At 37.9% G+C, this 15128-nt stretch overlaps 1 protein-coding gene across 2 annotated transcripts in view; it reads left to right on the plus strand.

Annotated features, from left to right (window-relative positions):
- The first annotated feature begins 3336 nt into the window (after positions 1-3336).
- Positions 3337-15128, plus strand: part of LOC116586986 (UDP-glucuronosyltransferase 3A2-like) — a 28494-nt gene continuing 16702 nt past the window's right edge. Inside the window, exons 1-3 of one of the 2 annotated variants that reach the window (XM_032337606.1) lie at positions 3337-3484; positions 5937-6038; positions 8484-8489. In XM_032337606.1, the coding sequence (XP_032193497.1) occupies positions 3388-3484; positions 5937-6038; positions 8484-8489 (205 nt within the window). In that variant the 5' untranslated portion in view covers positions 3337-3387. Of the gene's footprint in view, positions 3485-5936; positions 6039-8483; positions 8490-8955; positions 8962-15128 lie in introns of both variants that reach the window. The other variant, XM_032337605.1, reaches the window with a different exon arrangement.

Below are 15128 nucleotides of genomic sequence, written 5' to 3' on the forward strand. Positions count from 1 at the left end.
CTAGGAATAAAACCCACTTTGTTGTGGTGAGTAATCCCTTTAATGTACTGTTGGATCATATTAGCTAGGATCCTATTGAGTATTTTGGCATCCATGTTCATCAGAGATATTGGTCTGTAGTTCTCCTTTGATGGGCTCCTTTCCTGGTTTTGGGATCAGGGTAATGTTGGTCTCACAGAAGACATTTGGAAGTATTCCTTCTGTTTCTATTTTTTGGAATAGCTTCAGTAGAATAGGTATTATTTCTTCTTTAAATGTTTGGTAGAATTCTGCTGGAAAGCCATCTGGCCCTGGACTCTTTAGGGAGGTTTTTGGTTACTGCTTCAATCTTGTTACTGGTTATTTGTCTATTCAGATTGTCTATTTCTTTTTGTTTCAGTCTTGGTAGTTTGTAAGTTTTCAAAAGGACCCAAAATAATAAAATTATGAATGAAATAGGAGAGATCATGACTAACACCAAGGAAATAGAAACAATTATTAGAAATTATTACCAGCAACTATATGCCAACAAGTAAAACAATCTGGAAGCAATGGAAGCCCTCTTTTCCCACTTGGTTTAGGTTTTATTTGCTGTTCTTTTCCAGTTCCTTCAGGTATAAGGTTAGCTTTGCATCTGGAATTTTTCTAATTTTCTGAGAGAGGCTTGGATGGCTATATATTTCCATCTTAGGACCATCTTTGCAGTATCCCACAGGCTTGGATGGCTATATATTTCCGTCTTAGGACCATCTTTGCAGTATCCCACAGGTTTTGGACTAAGGTAGTTTCCAAGAATTGATTAAGTTCTTTAAGTTTCTGGTTGACCCAATTATTCTTTAGCAGGATGCTCTTTAACTTCCAAGTGTTTGAACTCCTTCTAAATTTTTTTCTTGTGATTGAGTTCCAGTTTCAAGGCCTTGTGGTCTGATAATATGCAGAGAATAATCTCAATCTTTGGTATTAGTGGAGACCTGATTTGTGACCTGATATGTGGTCTATTTCAGAGAGAGTTCTTCGTGTATTTGAGAAGAATGAGTATATATCTATACTCATAGATATATATATATATATATATATCTATGAAGTCCATTCGGCCCAATGTGTCATTCAAAGCTCTTATTTGTTGATTTCCTGTTTAGATGATCTGTCCAAAGCTGAGAGTGGAGTGTTAAAATCTCCTATTAATGTATTATTGTTGATCTGACTCTTTATTTTTGTTAATAGCTGGGTTATGTAGTTGGTTGCTCCCATGTTGGGGGCATAGATCTTCATAGTTGTTAGATTTTCTTGTTTGGTAGACCCTGTATGAATGAGATAGAGAACATAGACAGTAATCTCTTAGACATTGACCACAGTTACTTCCTTTAAGACATGTCTCCAAAGACAAGGGAAACAAAAGCAAAAATGAATTTTTGGGATTTCATTGAGATAAAAAGCTTCTGCACAGTGGAGATGCACTTCAGTGGATGAATGGATAAAGAGGTGGTACTATATATGATGGAATATTATTCAGCCATCAGAAAGGAAGAATACCCACCATTGCATTGACATGGGTGGAACTAGAGGGGATTATATTAAGCGAAGTAAGTCAAACAGAGAAAAATAATTATCATATGGTTTCACTCATATGTGGAACATAAGCAATAGCATGGAAGACCATAAGGGAAGGGAAGGAAGTCTGAAGGGGGAGAAATCAGAGATGTAGATGAATCATGAGAGACTGGATGCTGGGAAGCAAACTAAGGGTTTCCGAGGGGAGGAGGTTTGAGAGAAGGGGTAACAGGGTGATGGATATTAAGGATATTGTTGTGGTGAGCACTGGGTGTTATACTTAACTAATGAATCATTGAACACTATGTCAAAAACTAATCATGTACTATACAGTGGGTAGCTGAACATAATAAAAAAATCATTAATTTGCCACCATGACAATAATACTTGAAAGATAAGAAATATGAAAGATGATAAAATGAGTGAGTGAAATTTGATAGGAACAGAATATTTAGTTTCAAAATGTCTCTCCACATATTATTCCTTAATTATAGGGTAAACAATAGCAACTTTACAGTTGAGAATCTTGGTGAACACCACCTTAAACAAGGGATAGAGTTTTCATCTCTAACGACAGGACCATCTGACATCATGAGCTTCCCATTGTGATTCACTGAGATGGAATCAACACCATCTTTGTAGTATTCCCACCAAACTCCCTAGTAACCTGAACTGTAATGAGAAGCATCAGGCAAACCCAATTTAGGATCCATTATACAAAATAAGCAGCTTATACTCTTTAAAATATCAATGACATGAAAGACAAAAAAGGGCTAAAGTCAGTCCTCACTAAAGGAGATGAATAGAAGTGATAACTAATGGCACTATGATCTGGATTTTTTCCTGAACCACCAGATTCATAGGACAACAGAGAATATTAATTGGACCATTGGAGGATATTAATCAGACCATTGAAAGGATTGAAATAAGATTTGTAGACAAAGCAATGTGATCACATCAATATTAAATGGTGTGTTCATAATGCAGATATATTTTTCACGGGGAAGATAGAATACCAGAACAGACGATAATTGTGAATGCACATACATAGAATCACATAGTACAAGGGAAAACTAGAATAATATTGGGAGAGTTTTACAAATCTTCTAATGAATAAGTTCAGATGTTTATAAAAATAGAACTTCTTTGTCATGCCCATTCAGAACTATAGACCCACCTTTGGAGGTTCAATGCTTCTGGTCAAGACCTGGCCTTCCAGGGGGGCTTAACACTTAGGAGACACTGGCACTTGTTACCAATATTTAGTTATTTTCCAAAGAAACTCTGAGCAATTAACGTAGGTATTTTTTCTTTGGGAATCAGATTTTGGGACCTTGAGATTGGAGACTAGCAGAGATTTTAAGCAGGTACATGGGGAAAGGGGGTATGGGGATGGCAGCACGAAGTCAATAGAGCACTTAGGAGGTGGGAAAATTCAGATAGTCCTTAAAATGGAGACAGGTAATGTCTCAGTCACCTGGTAATGGAACTATCTTGAAAGTGACTTCCTACGGTCTCTATCATTCCTGGTTCAGAGTATCTTCTCTGTGGAGTGTGTGGTGGATCGAGAGGGTTAAGGAGACTCATGAACCCCTCCTTCCAATTGCCCCAGGTTAGGGAGGGTGAGGACACATTAACCAGTGGAGTGATTACTGAGAGGAGGAACAGCTGGGTAAGAATTAACAAACAGGAAGAGAGGCAAAATCCACTCCTCTCCTCTTCCCCAGCTCTTTGCAAGCACATTTCCTTGGCTGCCAACACAGCATATGCTTCCAGAATCCACAGGTTACTGGGCAGTTATCCTGGGACAGGGCTCTGGGCACAGGGTTGTGCTCTGAAGCTAGAACAGGAGTCAGCATGGCGGGGCAGTGGACACTCCTGCTTGCTGCCTTCCTTCTGCCTGGATTCCTGCTCTCAGAGGCTGCCAAAATTATGACTGTATCATCCTCCCTAGGTGAGTACTTGGCAGAAGAATTAGAGACAGCTGCTTCCTAGGCACCTCAGCTATGGCTCAGGCAGACAGCCTTGGGTCAGAGTGTCATTCCATATGGTTTTCCAAACAGGGCTTGGATCCCAGACTAGGGAGAAGAGGGAGTGGGTCTGGAGAAAGAAAAAGCAGTTTCCTTTCCTCTCTCGCTCTCTCTATTTTTTTTTTTAATTTTATTTATTTATTTCACAGAGAGAGATCACAAGCAGACAGAGAGAGAGGGGGAAGCAGGCTCCCTGCTGAGCAGAGAGCCCAATGCGGGGCTCGATCCCAGGACCCTGGGATCATGACCCAATCTGAAGGCAGAGGATTAATCCACCAAGCCATCCAGGTGCCCCTCCTTTCCTCTCTTTTTATCTGCTCTGGAGGTGATTCCCATTGTGCATAACTGGGGCCAGAATTTAGTTCCAGTGATGACCTGGAGACCTTGAGTCACTTACTCTAGGGAAGGTAGGCACTTTGAGAGGTATACCCTAGAAGTCTGGGGGTGTGCAGTAGATGCCAGTAGAAAGTGGAAGGTGAGGTAAGTATTAGGCTCTTGGAGGCCAAGGATGGGGGCTTTTGGGGGCAACAGTATAGACTGGGAATGTGTCATTAATAAGACACCTGGAGAACTGACAGGGCAGAGGAAGGGGCCCCAGGATAATCAAGATCTTGGGATCCCCTCTCTGTTTTCACCCTTGGTGGTGGAAGGTTTTGAAAGACAGTGAAGCAGTTAGTTCTATGTGAGCTCAGGTTTATTTCCTTTATTTTTTGCCTCCAAAGGCAACAGAAGGGGAATAAGAACATTTATCAGGATAAGGAGGCATCATAGGATAGAATTTCCTCAAGACTCTTTTGGATCCATTGTGAAAGGATAGGGGGCTCTGATGATCACTTTTAGATCCCTGTGAATCTGTGATCTTAGACTTTAAGAAACCATTGAGTTCATCTAACTGGGCATCACTCTTTTATTTCCTGAGAGGCACTCTGAGGGTCAGGGGAATGAGGGGCCTTTTGCAAGAGCACATCAGACCTTCATGATAGACACACTTGGACTTTACACACTGTTTCTTACCTTCAACTTGTCTTCTTCCCCAAACTCTATACAGTAATTATTCCTAAAAGTCAGTATTTTAAAAATCTTGATTTTTATTTTAAATCAATTTTTTAATAATAGTGGCAAAAAACAAAAACTAGAAGAAAACAAACTTCCTTACTCTTCAAAGCACGTCTCCTCCAGACTCTGAGAGGGAGCAGGTGTGGTTTGGAGACACTGGAAGCCCCACCTCTAGCCCAGAATGCACTGGGCTCACCAAGACCTCAGGAATGGCTGCCTCTGTAGATGGCTTGTCCCGTGTGTCCTTTCTTTCCAAGGGTTAAATGTGAAGGCAGAGCAGGCAGTCTGAGAGAGTAGGGGTTTTTGTTTTCTATAATCCTTTTTACCTCAGGCAGGACAAGCACAGATATAAAAGACTAGAGTGATTTCCACAGATACACACCTTTCTGATAGTCCTACATCCCTCTCTGCTGACCCAATAATCATGAAATCTTCATCTTGCTAACAATCCCACTTCTCAGTGTGGGCAAATTCTATTCCTTTATTACTGATATGGCGTTCTCTGTCTCTGAGACTCATAGACTAAAATAAAAGAGGTCCCGTGATCACTCATGGTTTTAGAAAATCATTGATAGAACTTGTACCTCCCAGAAGATCAAAGTTCTCATTCCTTAGAATCTCAGGAGTCTTAGGATGGGTGACACCCCAGTCTGTCACATACAGGATCCTGTAGTTCCACCCAAGGGTTCATAGTTATCCTGAATGCCTTAATTAGATATTCAGCAATTTTCAGGCCTGAAACATCCTGCCAAGTATATTTGAATCTCCCAGGATTTTGATTCTAAAGGGTGGGTCTACCTCCTTCTGCTTCAAATCCTATTTCTTGGACTGTTATTTAAGTTCCCATGTGTCTGTTCCCACTCTAACATGAATTTCCAGACAGAAGTATTCTATAAAGAGCTCTGACTGATTGTCCACTACGCACCCTTCCCAATGCCACACAGCACTGTTTCTAATTTCCAGTACAGTTATTTCTTTAGGGCATGGTGTCTCCTAAGGTCTGGCTAATATCAGTATGTACCTCAGATCAGGAATTCCTTAAGGCCCAAGAAGAGAAGCTCATCACACTGACATGAAGACTATGAGTCACAAAAGGAAGTATCTGATGGAGGATTGCCCCAGGTCAAGATTTGGACAGACCAGACAGAGATATCTTTGTTGGAGCATATCCAGAGTGAGATGGGGGTTCTGAAGTAATTTATCTTCCTTGGATCACCATGAACACTACTCTGCCCCCTTACCTTGCATATCCCCATCCTCCACATCAATTTCAGACTCTGTTCACATTTTTACAAAAATGAAATTTTATATTGTTCCTAGGTGGAAGCCATTATCTCCTGCTGGACCGGGTATCTCAGATTCTTCAAGATCATGGTCATAATGTCACTATGTTTCTTCACATAGAAGAATTTTTAATCCCAGGTATGTTTTTTTATGAATCATTTCATTCTTCTATCCCAGAGAGACAGTGTCTTCTGTACAGCCCTGCTTAGCACAAAATCTGTTTGAATCTAGCTATATTGAAAGAAGGGGAAAAATCTGTGTGTGTCTGTTTTTATGTTCCCTGCTGGATATTATAATAGGCTCTATAGACCAGGACCCCACATGCCATAACTCCATGGCTTACCCCCTTACCTAGGTGTCACTTCATTTCAGGCAAACCTCCATACATGATTATGATCATTTTGATGACTGCTGCTCTGTGGTGTGCCTTTAATTGTATTGAACAGAACGGCTTAGTCATATTTCTAGCTTCTGTTATGTAAGGAGAGCTGTTCTTTCTCTTTTATAGGTTACTTTTTACTCTTGTTATGAGACCAGAACTTTAAGAAAGCCTCTTAAAAGAATGTCTTTTGGTCATATCCTAGGATCAGAATCTATCAGTGGGATGATCCTATTTTCTTGAGAAGTCACTGACTGTCCTTGACTTTGTGCATAGTGATGTTAGATGTTCTTGGGTCACTGAATCCAAAAAATTTGTAGCTAAGATGAAACTCATCAATCGGGTCAAGTCTCTTGTTGACAGACAGGAATATAGAGGACCAAAGAACTCAAAAGATTTGTTCATGTTCACATAGCAGGTGAATAATAGAGTTGGGTAGATCTGGAACTTTAACTCTGGGTTTCTCATTCAGAATTGCTGAAACTTTACTTAAAAAAAAACCCAAATTAATCATTTTTGATAAAAACAAATATGAGCAATTATGAACATTTAGAGTTGAACTTCAGGCTCTGTTATGGTTTAATCATCTAAATTGGCTTCTATTTTGTTCACTGGATATCCTTTCTATCCTTCCTATACACATCCCTTTGTTTGTCAGTCTAATTGTGTATTTGCCTTGACTGACAACCATGGTAGTTGTAGTCCATGATTGTTTCATTTTGGTGATTTCTATGGATTGAGGAACTGCTGAAAGCTGTAGACATTCTACCTCTTTGACAAATATACCTACACTCAAAACTACTAACCATTCAGGGGACCTATGGATTCTTTTAGTCTTATTCTTTTTTTTTTTTTTAAAGATTTTATTTATTTGACAGAGATCACAAGTAGGCAGAGAGGCAGGCAGAGAGAGAGAGGAGGAAGCAGGCTCCCCACGGAGCAGAGAGCCCGATGTGGGGCTCGATCCCAGGACCCTGGGATCATGACCTGAGCCGAAGGCAGAGGCTTTAACCCACTGAGCCACCCAGCCGCCCCAAGTCTTATTCTTGCTTCCAAGTTTTACTAGTCCAGAGTTTCTTGCAACATTTACCATTCACTGGGGATTTCTGAGGTTTTGAAATAGATTATTTTCTCTTCAGCAGTAGACCTTGGGGGAGGTCTGCAAATAAAGAAACATGTGATTGGGTTATTTTTGTTGACCTGATTGCACACTCAATATTGAAACTTTAGAACCTGCATTAACTGCCTGTTTGGATAACTTCCCCATAAGGTTTTTATTTATAACTTTCATGAATAAATGGCTGCAGAAAAACTCAGTTAGCTCCATTCTATATTGCTGAGACATAGGATTGTTCTAATCAATAACTGAAATCACAAGTTTAAGATGCCAATTTCAAATGGACTTAATTGTCTGCAATTCTGACTCTTCCTTCTCCTAAGAGAGCTTGTCATGCCTCTCCTTTTACCAGGTAGATAGATATTCCCCAGATGACAGTTCTTCTTTGTATTGGGGATCTGTGCACTTACATCTTTGGTTCTCAGGGGGCTTGCCTACAAACATTTAAGTAAATTTCTGCCTGGTGGGATATTGTCCTGACCAGATAATTCCACTCCTTGAAGTCATTTAGTCCAGCTTTCTTTGGGTATGGAGGCAGGAGAGGAGATCAGTAGCTAATGTAAGGGAACTCTATGTTGAAATTCAAGCTTTGATTACACTCATGGGCTCTTTAGTTTATCTATGAAGCAGTGCTCACTTTAGCCCTGGGAGTTAAAAAACCCAGTATCTTAGTCTGCTGTTACCAAGGGGAGGTCAGTTTCTTATTGCTGGGGTTTATAGAGTTTAATAAATTACAACCATTATTTTCCTCTGAATTTTAGATCCTATTGAGAGAAATTACAGAAGTCGGATCAAAATGCACCTTTATCTAGCTGATCGGGGAGCTTTCCATAGATCTTCATTAACTCTCAAGACTGAGTAGTAGCTTGAGAAGAGGCTCTGTATAACCTCTGGGTTTTGTTGTGTTTCATTCTTTATGGTGCCTTGGGTAGTTTCTTCCCATGTTTGCACTGACCGTTCTCAGGAAGAACCCAACCCCAGAGCTTTCTCTCCCCATAACTTTCTTGTGGTATTCTGCCCTGTGAGTTCCAGCTGCCATGTCCTCCCCCAAATCTGATGTGCTCCCTCAGGGAGATGGCCAGGCCAGATCTGGGTATCTCCTTCATGAGCTCTATCTTGGAAGTTTTCTCCAGCTGTCCACAAATATCCTGTACTTCCTGGGTTGCAATGTCTAAAAACCATTTTAGCATGTATTTGGTCTGGTTTTATTTAGTAAAGAATTTCAATATGGTCCTGTCATCTTCTTGTGGGCACAGATTGAAGTTCCTTATCTTCATTATTTAAACCATTATATGGAAATAATATTTTCAATTTGTTACCTTTGGATATATACATATGATAACATATGTCTGTATTTATACCTGTGAAACTATCAACATTGTCAAGATAACAAATATATTTGTTCCTCACTAGAAGATGTCTAATGTCCTTCTGCCATCTCCCCTCCTGACTCTCCCACCTTTCCATTCCCATTTCCTAACGATCCCCAATATGTCACCCTATGTCAGATTGTATCATATAGATTTTATAGAAATCAGATCACAATTATGCTGCCTCAGATTTTGGTTTATTGAACTCAACAAAAAGTATTTTGTGATTCATTTATAATGTGTGTATGCATAGTTCACTCACTTTTATTGCTGAATAATGTTCAATGTATTTATTACCACAATGTTTTTATTTAGTTGCTTGTTGATGGGCATTAGGTGTGTCTCCTATTTGAGCTATTACAAATAAACCTGCTGTGAAGAGTTGTGTACAAGCCCGTGTATAAACATGTATTATCTTTTCTTTGGATTAACTGGTAGGAGTGCAGTAGCTGAACCGTATGTTAGGTGTATATTTCACTTTTGAAGAAAGGGCCACACCATTTCCCAAGAGGCTGTAACATTGCTTCTCACAGCAGAATTGACTGCAAGTTCTATGCATACCACATCCTTGCCAATACTTGATAAGGTTAGTCTTTTCGCTTTTAGTCACCATTGTGTAAGTGTTTAGTTGTATTTCATGGTGGCTTTCACATGCATTTCCTTTATCACTAATGATGCTGTACATTTTTTTCATGTGCTTGTCATTCATATACCTTTACTGGTAACTGTTTGCCAAATTTGCCATTCATAAATTGGGTTATTATTATAAATAGTTCTTATTATTGAATCTTCAGATATTTTGGATATAAGTCTTTTATCAGATATAAATCTGCAAATATTCTTTCCAATCCATGACTCATCTTTCACTCTCTTTGGAAGATCAGAATATTTAACTCGATGAAGTCTAATTTCATGCTTCTGTGGCATGTATTGGTATGAATATATGATTTTTTTTTTTGCTTATTTTGTCAAAATAATGAGTGACACTGATTCACAAGTGTTAAACTAACCTTGTGTTCTGGGAACGAATTCCACTTGGTCTCAATGTGTTTTCTCTTTTATGTAATTTTCGATGTAATTTGTTCAATTTTGGTTTAAATTTTATATCCGTGTCCATGTGGTTCCATGGTTCTCTGATTTTCTTGGGATTTCTTTCTTTCTTTTTTCTGGCAATATTATCAGTGCAATAGTTTCCTGACAGAGTGAATTGGATAGTATTCCTCTTTCACTTTTCTGGAAGAGTTTGGGTAAAACTATTGTTCCTTCTAAAATTGTTGTAGCCACCCTGAGAGACTGTTGTTGATTTCTAACTTCTCCTCACCCCAAAGTTAGATTGGAATGTTGAGATTTATAGCCTTGTATACACACAAAGAGGTTATAAAGTGGTTTATTAGGGGCTCCTGGCTCACTCAGTTGGTAGAGCATGCAACGTTCAATCTTGGGGTTGTGGGTTTGAGCCCTCACTTTGGATGCAGAGATTACTTAAACATAAAATATTTAAAAATATGCAATGGCTTATTAATAACATAATCAGGCTTCATGGAGAGAGTAAAGAAAGTCTCAGTCTGGTCCAAACATACATTGAGAGAGCAGGGAAAAGAGGATGCTTTTGGGCTTTTATGGTAGTCGGTGGTGGGGCTGGAATGGGTGTTTCCCTTCATGTTTGACTGATGATGAGAACATCCTGTTTCATTTATTTCAGTTGGATCTTTTATAAGAAAGTCGTTATGGCATTTTATGAGACCTGCTGCCTGAGGCTGTTGAGGGAGCTGAATGTTTCACTGAATGTCTTGTTCAAAAGACCAGCATTGTGCACATAGAGAAATGAAGCAGTGCCTTGGTCATTCATAATCAGTAATGTCTGAAAATCTGTAGAGGATAAGGAGTCTTGCTTCATGCTGTGTGTTGTGTCTTTGGTGTGTGGAGACACATGTGTAACCTTCAGGTATATTTTGGATATCTATATGGCAAGAGTTTCTGTGCTCTTTACCCAAATGGAACAACCTTTTGTCTTTATAGGTCTCTTTGGAATGTCTTTTTCTTCTTTTAGTTAACTTTGGTAGTTTCTGTCTTTAAGAATTTGTCCATATCACCTGTTCTCCTATAGTCCTTTTCATTTCTGTGTGGTAATTAGTGGTGTTCCTTCTTTCATCTGTGGTGCTAATAATTTGTATCTTTCTTGTTTGTAAATGTTCTTGATATTTTCAAAGAACTGGCTCTGCTTTTATTGACTTCTGTTGGTTTTCTATTTCCAATTTCATTAGTTTCCCCCAGTCTTTGTCAATTTCGCCTTCTGTTTTAGGTTTAGTACACTTTCTTCGCTGGTGTCTTAAGGTGGAAGAATAGGGTATTGATTTGATAACTTCCTTTTTAATATAAGCACTAAAACTCCAAGTTTCCTTTTAACCGCTGCTTTTGGCATCCCATAGCTTTTGGTGTGTTGTATACCATTTTTAATTTTCTGTAAGTATTTTATGATTTCCCTTGTAATTTGTCTTTGATACGTGCATTATTTATAAGGATGTTAATTTCCATAATTTGTGAATTTTCTGTTTTCTGTCTGCTGTTGATTTCTTTTCTTTTCTTTCTTTCTTTTTTCTTTTTTTGCTGTTGATTTCTAACTTCATCCTGGTGTGGTTAGATAGCCTGTGATAAGTATGTTTTAACACCTATTGAAACTTATTGTGGCTAAACAATGGACTCTGCTGAAAAATGTCCTATGTACTCTTGAGAACAATGTGTATGCTGCTGTTGGGCAGAGTGTTCTGTGTATGTCTATTACACCAAGTGGATCAATGTGTGTAAGTCTTCTGTCTCCTAACTGATCTTCTTTCTGGTTTTTCTATTATTGACAGTGGATGTTGAAATATCCAGCTGTCAGTTATTGCTTTAGCTATTTTATGGTCTCTCATTAGGTGAATATGTGCTTATAATAGTCCTATCTTCTTGCTGTGTTGAACATCTATTAATATTTAATATCCTTCTTTGTTTCTTGCAATCTTACTTGATTTAAAGTCTGTTGTGATTGATATTTGGTCATCTGCTTTCTTTTGCTTATTCTTCACTTAGAATTTCTTTTCCCATCATTTTCCTGTCTGTCTGTCTCATTGGACCTACAGTGAGTCTCTTGAACACAGTATGTACAGTTGGATCATGTTTTTCTTTGTGTGGGTGTTTATAGGCTTTATATTTTTGTTTTTTTTTAAATACATTTGGTTTTTTTGGAATAATGGTAGATTTACAGAAAAGCTGCAAAGATAGTACAGGAAGGTTCCACAGACCCCATCCTCTTTTTTCCATTGTTAGTCCCATTTTATTTTTAATTTTTTAAAGTATTACTTTTTATTGAAGTATAGTTGATACATAATGTTACAATAATTTCAGGTATGTGACATATTGATTTGCCAACTGTTCATGTTATGAAGTGTTCACCACAAGTATAGCTTGCATCTGTCACCTCACAAGGCTATTACATTTGGATTATATATATATTTTTAATTTAATTTAATTTTTTCAGTGTTCTAAGATTCATTGTTTATGCACCACACCCAGTGCAATATGTGCCCTCCTTAATATCCACCAGGCTCACTCACCCCCCCATCTCCCTCCCTTCCAAAACCCTTAGTTTGTTTCTCAGAGTCCACAGTTGCTCATGGTTCATCTCTGCCTCCGATTTCCCCCAATTCACTTTTCCTTCCCTTCTCCTAATGTCCTCCATGTTATTCCTTTTACTCCATAAGTAAGTGAAACCATATGATAATATACTCTCTCTGTTTGACTTATTTCACTCAGCATAATCTCCTCCAGTCCCATCCATGTTGATACAAAATTGGGTATTCATCCTTCCTGATGGAGATGTAATATTCCATTGTATGTATGGACCAGATCTTTATCCATTTGTCTGTTGAAGGACATCTTGGCTCTTTCCACAGTTTGGCGACTGTGGCCATTGCTGCTGTGAACATTGGGTACATCTGTTTTTGTCCATTGTGTTAATGTCTGTCTTTTCATTGGAGAGTTTAATCATGTTCACTGGATGTAATTACTGATAAGGAGAAACTTCTGTCCTTTTGATACTTGTTTTCTATATATCTTATAGGTTTCTTGTTCTTCACTTTCTCTATTACCGTTTCTTTTGTGCTTAGCTGATTCTTGTGAAATGTTAAATTCTTGTGCCATTCCTTTTGTGTATGGCTATAGTTATTTTTTATGTGTGTTACGATGGGGATTTAATTTAACATGCTAAAATCTATGCTACTCACATTTTAATTTATAACAGTTTAACAAAATTCAGAAATTCTCCTCATATAATGTTTTTTCATCCCCAACCCCTTGCATCATTGATATCACAAAATTACATTTTTTTTACATTATGTGCCCCAAACATAAACTATCATTAATTTAAGTGTGTTAGTACCTTAAATTACAGAGAAAACTTGGAGTTACAAAGTTTAAATACTTGTTTTCAAACTAATAATATATTTTTTACAAAAATGTACTATTTTCAAAAAACATGTAGAAAGTTCAAGTCAAGTTAGAAAACATTGCCATAATACTAGCTATCTAATTCCTATGCATTCACCTCTATTAAAATCTTTATTTTTCCATATCTCTTGAGTTACTATCTGGTGGCCTCCTTTTTCCCAGGAGGGCTCCCTACTATCAGTGTAGGCCTGGTGGTAACAACCAACTTTAGCTTTTGTTTACCAGGAATGTGTTAATAGGAATGTCACTTTTGAAGTGTTGCCAGATACTGAATTTTTTGTTGATCATTCTTTTTCTTAGCACTTGGAATATATTAGCCCACTGCCTTCTGGGCACCAAAACTTCTGATTAAAAATCTGTTGATAATTTTAGGGGTGCTTGGGCAGTTCAGTTGATTAAGCATCTGACTCTTGATTTTGGCTCAGGTCATGATCTCAGCTTTGTGAGATCCATCCCTATGGCTGGCTCCATGTTGGCAAGGAAACCGCTTGAGGTTCTCTTTCTCTCTCTTTCCTTGGATGCCTATCCTCCCTCCATAAAAAGAAATCTATTCATCATCTCATTGACATCCTTCAGAAAAAATTTTGTTGAGTAAATCAGTCATTTCTATGTGATGAGTCACTTTTCTCTTGCTGCTTTTATTATTTTTACTTTTTAAGTTTAAATTCAATTAGCCAACATATAGTACATCATTAGTTTCAGATATAGCATTCAATAATTCCATATAATTCAATTCCAGTTGCATATAACACTAGGGCTCATCATTTTACATGCCCTCTTTTGCTGCTTTTACTATTCTCTCTTTATCTTTCTAAATTTTAATTATAATGTGTCCTGATGTGGGTGTCTGAGTTCATTTTCCTTGGAGTTTATTGAGTTTCCTGGATATTTCTATTCATATCTTTCACCCAGTTTATGGGATTTCAGCCATTATGACTTAAAATATCCTCTCTATTCCTTTCTTTCTGTCTTCTTCTTCTGAGCATCCACAATGCATATGTTGGTCCCTTGGGCTGTGTTCTTTTTTTCAGTGTTTTAACGTTCTGTTCTTTGCATTTGATAATTTCCATTGTCTTATTTTCAGGTTCATAGATTATTTCTTCTCTCCCTCAAATCTGCCTTTGAATCCTCCTAGTGAAATTTTCATTTCATTTATTACATTTTTCAGTGCCACAATTTGTTTTTGAAATTTTTTTAGATTTTCTATGCTTTATTGATATTTCTACTTTGCATACACTTTTTGTAACCTTCTCTCCATTTTCTTTTAGTTGCCTGGGAATCTTCAAAGCCGTTATTTTAAAGTCATCGTCTAGTATATCTGCCATCAGGTCTTTCTCAGGGACAATTTCTGTTGATTTATTATTTTTCTCTGAATGGGCTTCAGTTTCCTGTTTCTTGGTGTGTCTTATGATTTTTGTTGAAAACTGACCAATTGAATTTAACAATGTGTTAAATCTGGAGATGAGACTCTCCTCCCTTCTACAGAGTTTGCAGGTTTTTGCTATTAATTTGCTTATTATTTTTGTATTGTGATTGTGTCAGGCTGCCTTTGTGGTGAGGCTCAACCTGAGGTATAAATTTTGGTACTTACAGATCTTTTCTGAAAGATCTTTCAAGCATTTTCTTGGGCACAGATGGACAATTGTCATCTAGGTGCAGAGACAGATTCTTGGTTCTCCCCCATCTTCCTAGAATATTTACCACTACCTTCTGACCAACTTTTCTGTTCAGCATTTATGTATATTTAGTTGAATTTGTGTGTGTACATATAAAATAAAATTTTGACCAGTTTCTGTTTGAATGTGTGTCCAGGAAAGCTCTTATACTCTCATGCTGGAAGTGAGCCCCAATAATTGTTTCTTGATGGTGTCAGGGAT

Source organism: Mustela erminea, chromosome 3, assembly GCF_009829155.1.
Source record: "Mustela erminea isolate mMusErm1 chromosome 3, mMusErm1.Pri, whole genome shotgun sequence".
Classification (NCBI taxonomy): domain Eukaryota; kingdom Metazoa; phylum Chordata; class Mammalia; order Carnivora; family Mustelidae; genus Mustela; species Mustela erminea.